This window comes from Triturus cristatus, chromosome 9, assembly GCF_964204655.1.
Source record: "Triturus cristatus chromosome 9, aTriCri1.1, whole genome shotgun sequence".
In the NCBI taxonomy this organism is placed as follows: domain Eukaryota; kingdom Metazoa; phylum Chordata; class Amphibia; order Caudata; family Salamandridae; genus Triturus; species Triturus cristatus.
The window spans coordinates 1,030,549,010-1,030,561,091 of record NC_140592.1 but is presented as its reverse complement, the minus strand read 5'-3'; the positions used below and the strand labels follow the sequence as shown (position 1 = coordinate 1,030,561,091).

The following is a 12,082-nucleotide window of genomic DNA, read 5'->3' as shown; positions in this document are numbered from 1 at the left end:
AGAGGTCTAATGACAGGCTGTGTCTTCTGATAAATTACTGCATTTTTTTCATAACATGAGGATTGATGTTTACGCTTCATTCTCTGACAGCAAAGTGAGTGAAGTTTTCAAAGTGAACTATGTGCAGGCCTGGAGAAATCTACCACTCGCTATGGCGAGTCAGCTTTTTTTCAGGGCGAGCTATATTTAGAACCTACTCACCCTTTCTGGAGAGCTGAAAACCAACTGGTGTTCTGTTAACTCACAAAGTGAAAGAGCATTAAAAATAGGTTAACATCTTGTTTTTATCACGTTTATTCTGTGTTCAGAGACAGATGTCAAAAGTCAGTTTACATCTACAGTTACTTTTCTTTCTCTTCCTGCAAAGTTCGAGGATTTTGTAAATTGAGCTGTCTGACAAACGTGCTATACAAAAAGTGTAAAATGAAAGGCTGTCATGTTTTATTCTAACACACATTTAAATAGCTAAAACGTAAACTGTACAAACATTTCAAAATACATTTCAGTAGTTATGAAAGCCCTTGTTTTGTGATGAAAAAATAATTTTTAATAGGATGAAAATAAATCGGAACACTTTACTTGGTGATGAGCAAATTAAAATATGTTTGCTCAGCCCAATTTCCACAGATTATTGTTTTTACTCTATAGTTTTATAAGTAAAACTGCATGTCAGTGGGAACATTTTGGCCATTTCAATGGAAAATGTGCTGTCTGTAAATGACAGTGCACTACCACCTCATGCTTTAGTAATATATTTATTAAAAGTGAGTTTTTAAAGATGAACTGAAAAACATTCCTGCCCCTGCCAAGAAGGCAATGCTATTATTGAACTGAGAGGCAAGTCAGGGGTCATGGGTTCCTTATATGTGGGCTAGATTCTTATTATGCATGCAGTCCATTAAATCCACCCAAGTAGGGTTTTTATACTGCAGGAATGTTGAACTCACATATAGGAAGGTGCTTTAATATGTGCTAATGAAGAAAAAGGTGGCTCGGCAAAATAAAATACTTGCCTAGGATGACATCTGACACCAGTTTATGGGTCAAGTATATTACAGTTAGGTCGAGTAGATTATTCAAGTTACTAGACCTGCAGGTCTAGTCACATTTTAATGATTTTTTGAGGCCTGATGTGACAATCTTGGTTAGTTACATGGAGTGTGAAAGGAAAGGCTGTAGAGTGTAATTTTTCATAAAATAACAACATTGAAATACCTGTAAATTAACTGTACATGTGTTTTAGAATATATCAGAAATTAGGAAACCACTAATGAAGTCTTTTTTTCTAATTCTGAAGTATGATGGAATCAAAGATTTTAATGAGATTAAAGAGAGCAATTATAATTACTAAGAGGGTAACACCTGCTAAATGAGATGAGTTAAAATGAGTACAACATAGCAGAGGAGGTATCCTGATCTAACCTGGTATTAGTATGTAACATCTGGATGGCATGTGAAATGTCCTAAGGCAGCGTTGTAAATAAGCCAGAGATAACGTGAACGCCATGCAGGAGTCTACAAACTGAGAAGAGACAGACAAAGTGGAGAAATAGGTGACAAATTAATATTTGAGCTTGTAAATCATAAACCTAGTATCAAAGTGGGTGTTTGTTTTGAAAAGCAAAAAATTGATAACCCTGACACCCTGAAAGTGTTCTCTCCGGGTGCTTGTGGGTCATTTAAAATTAAAAAAAATGTGTTCTGTTCAGGACTGCCAGGCTTTGAAAGCACCTGCTGCAGTTACTTGTGGGACCAGCTTTCAGGCAGCAATAAAAATGTCAAGATAACTCTTATGATTAATGTTAGTGCTAGAGTTTTTTCAAGAGGCCGTGTTTTTCGACTCACCATAAAGTAGCCCAGAAGATTAATATGCCTGCTGCAAAGAACAGATCTGTATTTTATGTGGATAGCTGTGTGGATTAGTAAAGCTAGCCTTTACCAGCGCTTTAAAAATAATGAAATGTATTTAAGAGAGGGGCTATGAAGAGATGAGTAGCACTTTTGCCGGGTGGTAGTGAGGGAATCCGAGGAGGTGTTCATGGGAGGAGTGGCGCCAAAATAGACTGTCACACCAGGCACCACCAGCGCTATATCTCGGCCCTGCAGATGCTCCATCAGTTTGATGGCAGGGGTACTGCGTTTAACTCCTCCAAATGAAATGCTAAGTAAATAACCCCCGTGGACAAGTATACAGGGAGAAGGTGCTCACATCTTCACACAGGAAACTAGAGCCAGAAGAAGCAAAAGGATGGCTGGAACTTGGAGGAAGCACTGCAGGTTAGTAGAGGTACTGGGAGAAGCGGGAGGTTTCTATATCTTCCCTTATGGACAGAAGCATGGAGACCATTTTCAGGTACAGAGACAGGTGGTTCCATATTTCAGGGATAAAGTAGATGGAAGCGTATTTTCTCATTTTATTCTTACTTTGTTCTCAGTATCTCCATGTTCAGTAAGTTTGTGCTGCATGTGGTGCAGCGCGGTGGTTGGCCAGATAGTGAGACCGTATTCAGCTAGGAAGTGTGTTTTGCAGGAAGGGCTCGTCTTGTAAATAATAAAACTTATTTGAGACTATTGTGCGCCAGAATAGGGATCCAGTGAAGATTCTTGAGATGGGGTCAAGTGTTCGAGTGGTCCTACTTGCGTCGGCCGTAAAGAAGGCACGTGGATGGGGATGGGCTTCATGGATATGGCCGGCGGACACTAACAGCGGTTGAAAAAGCTCAGAAATGATGCCTTGGGCTGTCAGTTGGAGTTCTAGATGTAATGCACAATAATGTCTGACAGGCTAATTTTTCAGGGCCAGAAGGCCTGTCAGAGTCCTGTTGGGGTGCTCCAACTCATAAATGAACATGAACTAGTGGCGGCTTGTCGTTACTGTAGTTGGGAAGGGTCTAGTTCCTGCCTATCTGATTGGCCTCTTGTTACATATGATAGAAACGTGGCTATGGCGCCAGGGGTGACATCAGTGCCTTTAGAACTTCCTCCTTCACCTCCTTCCTGTTCAGCGTCCTCACTCTGCCCCACATTTTGACATTAAATATTATGGGTAGTCAGGGTCCAATGATCAGTGTTCTGGGCTGGGTGGCGTAACACCTACACCAGCTGCGAAGACGGATTACGGATGCCTAGAGGGGATGAAAAGCAAGTCTTTCTCTACAAGAGAGTAAATGGGGGTAACCTTAGGTGTCTCCCTGCTTGCACCCTAAAAAACCTTCCACGTTTGAGAAGGGTGCTCTACCCGAGAGGTGGAATCTCACCCTTGCAGGTTCTTGGAAGAGGAGAGGTGCTGTCCCTCTACAGAACCTTAGTAAGCACTTGACATTGTGTCTCCCCGTGTTACTCGGGATCACACAAGGACTATGACATTCGAGTACTCATTTACACACCCATTCTGGTGCCGCATGCATGTCATCATCCTTCCCAAAATCCCTCATCTCTCCCTTCTCTCTCCAAACGCTTCCTCTTCTGTCCAGGGTACCTCCAATCTGGGCCTCTTCTCTCTCTACCTCTGCGCCATTTCGTCTCTTCTTCATATCTCTGTAAGGACCTCACAGCTCCCTGCCTCCCCCAGCCCTCTTCGCTCTCTGCGTCTTTCAGACTCCTATCGTCACCGTGTCTCCTTTTCATCCCTTCGGATCTCCCTGCCTCGCGCTCGGACACCCCTATTCCCCCCTAGTGTAACCCCGCGCCTCTTTTGCTGTTCCTACAGGTCTGGTTCCAGAACCGCCGTGCCAAGTGGAGGAAGCGGGAAAAGTGCTGGGGCCGGAGTAGCGTCATGGCGGAGTACGGCCTGTACGGGGCGATGGTGCGCCACTCCATCCCGCTGCCGGAATCCATCCTCAAGTCCGCCAAGGACGGCATCATGGAGTCCTGCGCCCCCTGGCTACTCGGTAAGAGTCTTCGCTGACCGTTTCTTTTCAGGATATGGCGCTTTTCGTGTCTGCTGTGGCGATAGGCCTCGATGGACCTCGAAGACTGGACGCTCCCTCGTTAACTCCGCAATGCGGCTCTTACAGTTGCAGCCATAAAGCCGGGCCCACCACCAGGGAGAAATAGGTTTGGAGCGTCAGCCCCGGGCAGGATTAACTAGGGCTCTGCGTCCCTCTTCTCACCATAGGTGGTCACTCGAACAACTTGCCATTCGTTCTTCTAAATTCTAATGGCGGAACATGAGTGCCACCTAGAGGCCAAATTAAGAGTTGCGTTGCACTTATGTACTTATACATCGAATTTACAACCATACAGCGTGTCGCTTAAAAAGAAAAGGTGAGCGCTTCTTTAATTTAAGGCAGCTGTGAGGTGCCTTACACAGGTAAAGCGAAAGACGAACGCGATGGTGAGTCAAACGAACACTGTAGGAACCAATTTCTTTTCTCAGCTAATTTCCCTAAAAGCCGGATAGTTGTCCTTCTAGCCCATATTTCTGGGATTCATCACAGCGATTGCTGGAATTTTTCATTCTTCCTTGAATTTTTTTTGTGTATGTCGTCACATGAGTGATTTCTGGAGTTGGCATGTCTGATCTTTCTTGAGGTTGTTTGTTTGAACTTTTCCACTACGTGGAGTTACCTGGAGCATGTATTCTTACCTGATTTTACATGTTTTCTGACTGGTTCTGTCAGCAGTGTTTCCTCTTCCCTGGAAGCTTATTCGTCTCTTTTCTGGGTGTGTCTTTTTGTGAAGGTTTTAACTTTCCTGGGGTGATTCTTGTAGCCTATATCTTCCACGGAAATTCTTGCTAGAGGCTGTATTCTTTCGTGCATGTTGGAGCTTTTCTGATTCTTAGAACTAGAGGTTCCCGCTAAATCATGTATTCTTCCCTGGCTGAGGTTGCCCGATCCCGTGTTTCTCTATGGGGTGTTTGCTAAAGCTTGTGTTATTTCCCCAGGGTGTTTGATGGACATTTTTCTCATCACTGTGGGAGCTTGCAACACTTAGTGTTCTTCTCCAGCGGTGATTTTTTGAGCTTGAGTTCACCCTGTGGTGTTCCTAATGTGTATTCTATTCTTGCCATTAGATGTTAGCTGGAGCTTATATTTCTTGTTTCCTGGAGTAGGTGGGTTTCCCTGTGGTGTTTCCTTAAATATGTGCTTTTCTTTGGGGATGTTTTCTGGAGTTTGTTTTCGTGGTTATGGTTCTATTTTTCCCATTGATGTTTGCTGGAACTTATGTTTTTTTCCTAGGGATATTTGCTGGAGCTTGTGTTTTCCCTGGGATGTATTCTGAAGTTTGTTTTCAGGGCTTGGGCTGACTATTTGCAACACCGGCACATTGTATGATAGGGGCTGCTGGATAGATTGCCATGACACATGCATGCCCCCTTTCGAAATGTGGCCTCCCACAGTGTGGTACTGGTTAGACCATTTTTTCTGGGGCTTATTTGGATTTCCAGCCTAGCCCTGCTTGTGTTCTTTTCTGAGAATGCTTGCTGGAGCGTATGTTTTTCTCCATGGATATGTTGATCATTTATTTTTCGTAGGGTAAATCTGGTGGATTCTCTGTTCTTCTTTGGGTGTCTTAGCTATAGCTTATGTTTTCCCCAGAATGTTTTCAGGAGCTTACGATTTTTCCAAGGAATGGTGGTGGGGTATAGAGATAGGGGCTATAGCTTGAATTCTTCTCTGGGGTTGTAGAATGAGGCTAATGTTTCTCCCAGGTATATGTTCTTCAGCTTGTATTCTTCTCTGGGGGTGTATGTCGGAGCAAATGTTTCTCTCAGGTATGTTTGCTTCAGCTTGTGTTCTTCTCTGGGAGTGTATTTTTGATCTAATGTTTCTCCCAGGCATGTTTGCTGCAGCTTGTGCTCTTCTCTGTTGATGTATGGTGGAGATAATGTTTCTCCCAGGTATGTTTGCTGCAGCTTGGGTTCTTCTCTGGAGGTGTATGCTGGAGCTAATGCTTCTCCCAGGTAGGTTTGCTGCAGCCTTTGCATTTCTCCGGGAGTGTGTGCTGGAGCTAATGTTTCTCTCAGGTATGTTTGCTGCAGCTTGTGCTGTTTTCTGGGGTGTATGCTGGAGCTAATGTTTCTCCCACGTGTTTGCTGCAGCTTTTGCTATTTTCTGGGGTGTATGCTGGAGCTAATGTTTCTCTCAGGTATGTTTGCTGTAGCTTGTGCTCTTCTATGGGTGTGTATACTGGAGCTAATGTTTCTCCCAGGTATGTTTGCTGCAGCTTATGTTTTTTTCTGGGGTGTATGCTGGAGCTAAAGTTTTTCCCCAGGTATGTCTGCTGCAGCTAGTGTTCTTCTCTGGGTGTTTATGCTGGAGCTAATGTTTTCCCCAGGTTTGTTTCCTGCAACTTGTGTTCTTCTCTGTGGGTGTATGCTGGAGCTAATGTTTTTCCCAGGTATGTTTGCTGCAGCTTGTGTTCTTCTCTAGGGGTGTGTACTGGAGATAATGTTTCTCCCAGGTATGTTTGCTGCAGTTTGTGTTCTTCTCTGGGGGTGTATGCTGGAGCTAATGTTTCTCCCAGGTTTGTTTGCTGCAGCTTGTGTTCTTCTCTGGGGACGTGTGCTGGAGCTAACATTTTACCCAGGTATATTTGCTGCAGCTTGTGTTCTTCTCTAGGGGTGTGTGCTGGAGATAATAGTTTTCCCATGTATGTTTGCTGCAGTTTGTGTTCTTCTCTGGGGGAGCATGCTTGAGCTCATGTTTTCTCCGGGTTGTTTGCTGCCACTTGTGTTCTTCTCTAGAGTTTCTTGCTTGAGCTTGTTCTCTTGCCTGGAGTGTTTGCTGGTGCTTTTATCATCGTCCTTTCAGCCATTCATTTAATTGGTCCCCTTTGATACAAACGCCGGCAAAAACCACAAATGTTTTATAGTAAACTGCAAATATTAAGAAAAACAGAATGATAAAAGTTATATCTTTGTGCAAACAATAAAAATAACATTCAGCATCATTTCCACATAATTACATGCCCCATCATCACATACATCCCTTTGATACTGTCTCCGTATTGCCTACATTTTCTCTCATTCCTGCCCCTTTAGTCTGCCTCTCTGTGGCTCTTTAACCAACATATTGTCTTTCACACCTCACCTTCAGATCTGCCTTCTTCTGTTTCCCACCTCAGTTTATCTTCCTTTGTTCCTTCCAGTCTTTTTCTTTTTGCTTACTCCCCCTCCCACTACCTCCTAATCAATCAATCAATCAAAGCATTTATATAGCGCACTACTCACCCAGAGGGTCTCAAGGCGCTAGGGGAGAGGGGTCCGCTACTGCTCGAACAGCCAGGTCTTGAGTTGCTTCCTGAAGGCGAGGTGGTCCTGGGTCAGGCGGAGGTGGGTCGGGAGGGAGTTCCACGTCCTGGCGGTGAGGAAGGAGAAGGACCGTCCCCCTGTGGTGGCTCTTCGGATGCGGGGGACGGTGGCGAGGGCGTGGCCGGTCGATCGAAGCTGGCATTTGGGAGCGTAGAAGTTGAGGCGGCTGTTGAGGTATCCTGGGCCTTGGTTGTGTAGGGCTTTGTGTGCGTGGGTGAGGAGGCGGAAGGTGATTCTCTTGGTGACCGGGAGCCAGTGCAGGTCTCTCAGGTGTCCGGAGATGTGGCTGCGACGGGGGATGTCCAGGATGAGTCGTGCTGAGGCGTTCTGGATCCGCTGAAGTCTTTTCTGGAGTTTGGCGGTGGTTCCGGCGTAGAGGGAGTTGCCGTAGTCCAGACGGCTGGTGACGAGGGCCTGGGTGACCGTCTTCCTGGTCTCGGTGGGGATCCACCGGAAGATCCCCACTCCTACCACTCACTCTGCACTCTCGGTCTTCCTTTCTCGCCTGACAAGACACCACTTAGGGTCTTTCTTTCTCCTTTATGTTTTTTAATTCATTCACAGCCACACAAGGGCAAAGGCATTAGTGGCCCATCGTGCACGCTGTAGCGGAAATGGCCGAAGCATTCGCTCCACATTAACAGTAACAAGCACTGCTCAGTGGTCGTTGGTGTTGGGTCTTCCTTTCTTAGTCATAATTCTCTCAGCCTAATACCGGACTTACCCTTCTCCTGGATGCAAGGATTAGCTTGCTGACACTCATACTCCTCTGTGGGGCATTTGTTTAAATGGATTTCTAGTCACCCAGGGAGTGTGCAAAGAGTGCAGTGTTCATTCATTGAGGCTTTGCTGGTCTTTTGGCTCTTTGCTGGAGTGCTTGATAGAGATTATGTTTTCCCCAGGGGTTGTTTGTAGATCTGTATGTTCATCCCTGTGGGTTCTTGCTTGATCTTGTTTTTTTTTTTTAAATCTGAGATTAGTAACTGTTAATTGCCTTTCACCGGTGATCTTATTTTCAGAATTGTTTTTTTTTGCTGGGGTGCTCGCTAGAGATAGTATTTTTCAATGGAGGTGCTTGCTGGGGTGTGTTTCTCTTCCCTCAGTAGTCTCAGGAGATTGTGCTCTTTTGTGGAGATTTCGCTTGTTGAACCTTTTTTCCAGTGATGATTTTTGCTGGGGCTTGTGTCCTCGTCTGTGGGTACGTGATGTGGCTTGTGGTTTCCTCTGTGTTTTTATGCTGGAGCTTGATTTTTTTTTAATAAAGATGTGAGCTGGAGCTCACAGGTTTATCTCAAGGGATTTTTCTGCAGACCGAGTTCTGTTTTTTGTGTCTGATTGCAGTATTGTGGGGGAAGTGGCTACTGCCGCTTGTGTTTTCTCGGAGTTGTACTTTTTCACTGGGGTACTTGCTGAGCTTCTGTTTTCCCAACAGGTGTTTATTAAATTCTGTTCCCCCTTATAAGTGCCAGCTGCAGCTTGTGTTCTTCACTGTGGTTGTTGGCTAGAATCGGTCATTTCCGAGACCTGTGTCTCTTACTTGTGTAATGTTTTCTGAAGCTTGTGGTCTTTTCACTGGGGTTGTTTTTTATGGAGTTTGTATTCTTCCATATGGTGCTCGCGGGGAGGGAGGAAGCTCTTCACCGCTTTTAGTGTTGCTGTAGCACGTATTTTTCTGTGATAATATTTGTTGCAGTGTTTGTTTTCATTGTTATTGTGTGTTGGAACTTCCGTTCTGTATCTGGGAGCTTGCTTTTTTGGCCTGGGGACATTTGTTAGAGCTTTTGGTGCATACTGAAACTTGCACCTTTTGCCTGTGGAAGCATGATGAAGCATGCTTTTTATCCCTAAACTGTTGATAGAGCTAATGCTCTTTCCTGGTGATGCAGGTTAGGGACTGTGTCTCCAAACTAGTTACATTGCCGGATCTTGTGTTTTTTCCCTTACAGTGGTGGCTGGAGCTTGAGTTTTCTCCTGGGAATGTTTGCTAAAGACGGTGCTTGCATTCTTCACTTGGGATGCCTATTAGAGTATATAATGTTCCCTGGGAGTGCTTGCTGGTTTTCCGGCTCTTACCTGTTGTTGTTGGATGGTCCTGTGGGCTTTGCCTGGCATTATAGAGAGTGCTTGAGTTTCTTCTCTGAGCTTGTGTGCTGTAATTATTGTGCCTCTCTGTTAATGATTGTTGATGCTTTTCTACTCTGTAAGAGGTTGCCTGAATTTATCTTGTTACCTAGGGTTGTTTATGATATTCACTGATGGTACCTGCTCATGGTTATTTTTCTAACTTAGAGATGCTTACTAAAACTTGTATAAGTTTCCTGGGATACCTCAGTGGTCCTTGTGTCTCTGCCTCGTGGCTGTTTGGTACTGCCTCCGTTATTTCCTGTGATGTTGTAGTTGCTTCTCTTTCTTCTATGGAGGTGCTTGCTGGAGGTTATTTTTCCCTGGCGGCATTACATGGTGCTTGCAGCGCTACAATGTCAGTGCTTACTGTGTTTTAGTCTCTTTCCTGGCAGTTCTTACTTGTTCTTGTTATCCAGTGATACATGATGGTGTTGGTGTTTTCATTAGTAGTAACTGGTGGCTTTGTATCTTCCCTTGAGGTGTTTGCTGGTGTTAGTGCCTCTTATTTCTGGGTGTTGACTGGTTCGTTTTCCCCTTACCCTGTTGTTATTACTGGTTCTTGTTTTGTTGCCATGTGTTTATTTTGATTACTCAAGGGTAGCTGTATGCTTTATCTGGGTGCTTTCTGTTGATTTTGTCTATTCCCTTAGTTGCATAACTATATCTCATAGAACAGGGGCAGTAAGAGGACATCTTCAGCAAAGCCCAGAGTACTTCGGATGTTTGCTCATCATTTGCTTTATCCAGTGACACTTTTCGCCTCCTTTCCATCCCTAGACCTGGTACCCTCTGGACCTTGGTCCAGCATGCGATCCCATTTGGCAGTGTTGTTGCATTCCTTTTCAATAGGTTCTGCATACTGAACTCACACGCAGGTCTCTATATATTTCTCTCATCACCCTATTCTTTGTGTTCCCCAATCTGTGTCCTTCAAGGATTCTCCTTCTACTTTTCCAACCGACACCAGTTTGTTCGCATGGGCACCTCAAGGTCACAAAGATCCCTATCACTTATGGAGTCCCCCATGGGTCCATACTGTCTCCTCTCATCTTTAACCTATACATGGAGCCGCTTGGTGCTCTACTCACAGATAGCGTCAAGACTCACAAATATGTAGATGATACACAACTTTACTTTAAGGTCTCCTCTACTTCAGACACTGGCTCCCAATACACTAAACTGGCTCATGATACAGAAGAGATGCCAGTTCAAGATGCCGACCCATGCCTACAAGGCTCTGCAAAATGAAGGATCAGCTGACATCAACAAACCTTCCACTAACCGTCAGACGTCTCCGTTCAGCCTCCCTCTCGATTGCAAACACCCCACGGACCCGGTGAGCCAACAGCGGAGGAAACTCCTTCTCGCACCTGGCAGCCAAGGCTTGGAACAATCCCCCCCTGCACCTCAGGACAGCACCGTCACTTCAACAATTCAGAAGAGATCTAAAGACCTGGCTGTTTGAATAAACAACTTCCTCGCTGCAGCGAACAGATCCAGCGCCTCGAGAACCTCATGGGTGATTTTCTGCACACTATAAATGACTGATTAATGGATTGATTGATTGATTGAGACACTCCGTGCCTCACACACTGCTTGCATATAATCCATACTTGGATGTCCAGCACCAACCTGAAGCTCAACACAACCAAGACAGAATCCCAATTATTTGCTAAGAACTATAAACAATATACTGTACAAACCTGACTCAATGATATATATCTTGATGCCTTCAAACTCTACCTTTCACTGAATGCCAAGTCACTTTGATTCACCCTAGACACAAACCTCACCATAAAGCAACACATTGCCAAAAAATCAAAGATTGCCTCGTACCAGCTTTCTCTTCTAAAGAAAGTCAGATGATTTCTTCCAGAAAGCGACTTCGGAACTGCTGTTCAAGCCCTTCATTCTCACATCTGGAGGGTGGTAATGATCTATTCCATGACCTCCAGACCACACACTGGCACCCTTAAGGGGCATCTTACACACGACAGCTTGTCTTATCCAGGGCCTGAAGAAATGTGATTACATCACCCCCATCTTGATAGAACTCCATGGACTCCCCTTTCCGGCCCGCACCATCTTCAAAAACAGCTGCATCATTTACAAAGCTGTCATGACCAGCACTCCAACTTATCATTGCAGACAAGCTTACCTTCTCTGTCGATAATGGTTCACCTGCAGCCAGAACAACACCAAACTGCAGACTAAGAAGTGTAAAAAAGAAGAAACAAAGGGCAGGCCTTTTCCATCCATGCACCTAGGATCTGGTACAACATCCCAGTATCTTTCAGGATCGCACCAGCTGCTGCTTCAATTTAAGAAAGAGATGAAAGCTCACCTCTTTAAAGATCACTGCATCACATTGCATTAACCATCCACAACCCAACTTTCTCTTCTCTTTCTTGTTGACTTCATGTGTGTCTTTGATGATGTACAGCACTCTGCAAAATGCCATATTCATACATGCATAATCTGTAGTGTTAAAGAGATTCATCTTTTGCTTAGTTGTACACTCCACACACTGACTTGTCTTGACTCTGTACTAATGTGTGTTACAATTACCCAACTGTAATGGTGCTTATTCTTTGGTCAAAGAAGCAAAATAGGCTGAAACAAAGCTATGGGGATTCAAACATGTGACCTGCAGGTTACATAAAGATCTATGTGGTGTTTGCTCAACCCATTTGCCTATCT

General features: G+C 44.6%; 1 protein-coding gene across 2 annotated transcripts in view; it reads left to right on the top strand.

The window, feature by feature from the left end:
- VSX2 (visual system homeobox 2) overlaps positions 1 to 12,082 on the top strand; it is a 99,075-nt gene that overhangs the window by 81,958 nt on the left and 5,035 nt on the right. For both annotated transcript variants that reach the window (XM_085626774.1, XM_085626773.1), the window contains exon 4: positions 3,710 to 3,890. In XM_085626774.1, coding sequence (XP_085482900.1) covers positions 3,710 to 3,890 — 181 coding nt within the window. The remainder of the gene's footprint in view (positions 1 to 3,709; positions 3,891 to 12,082) is intronic.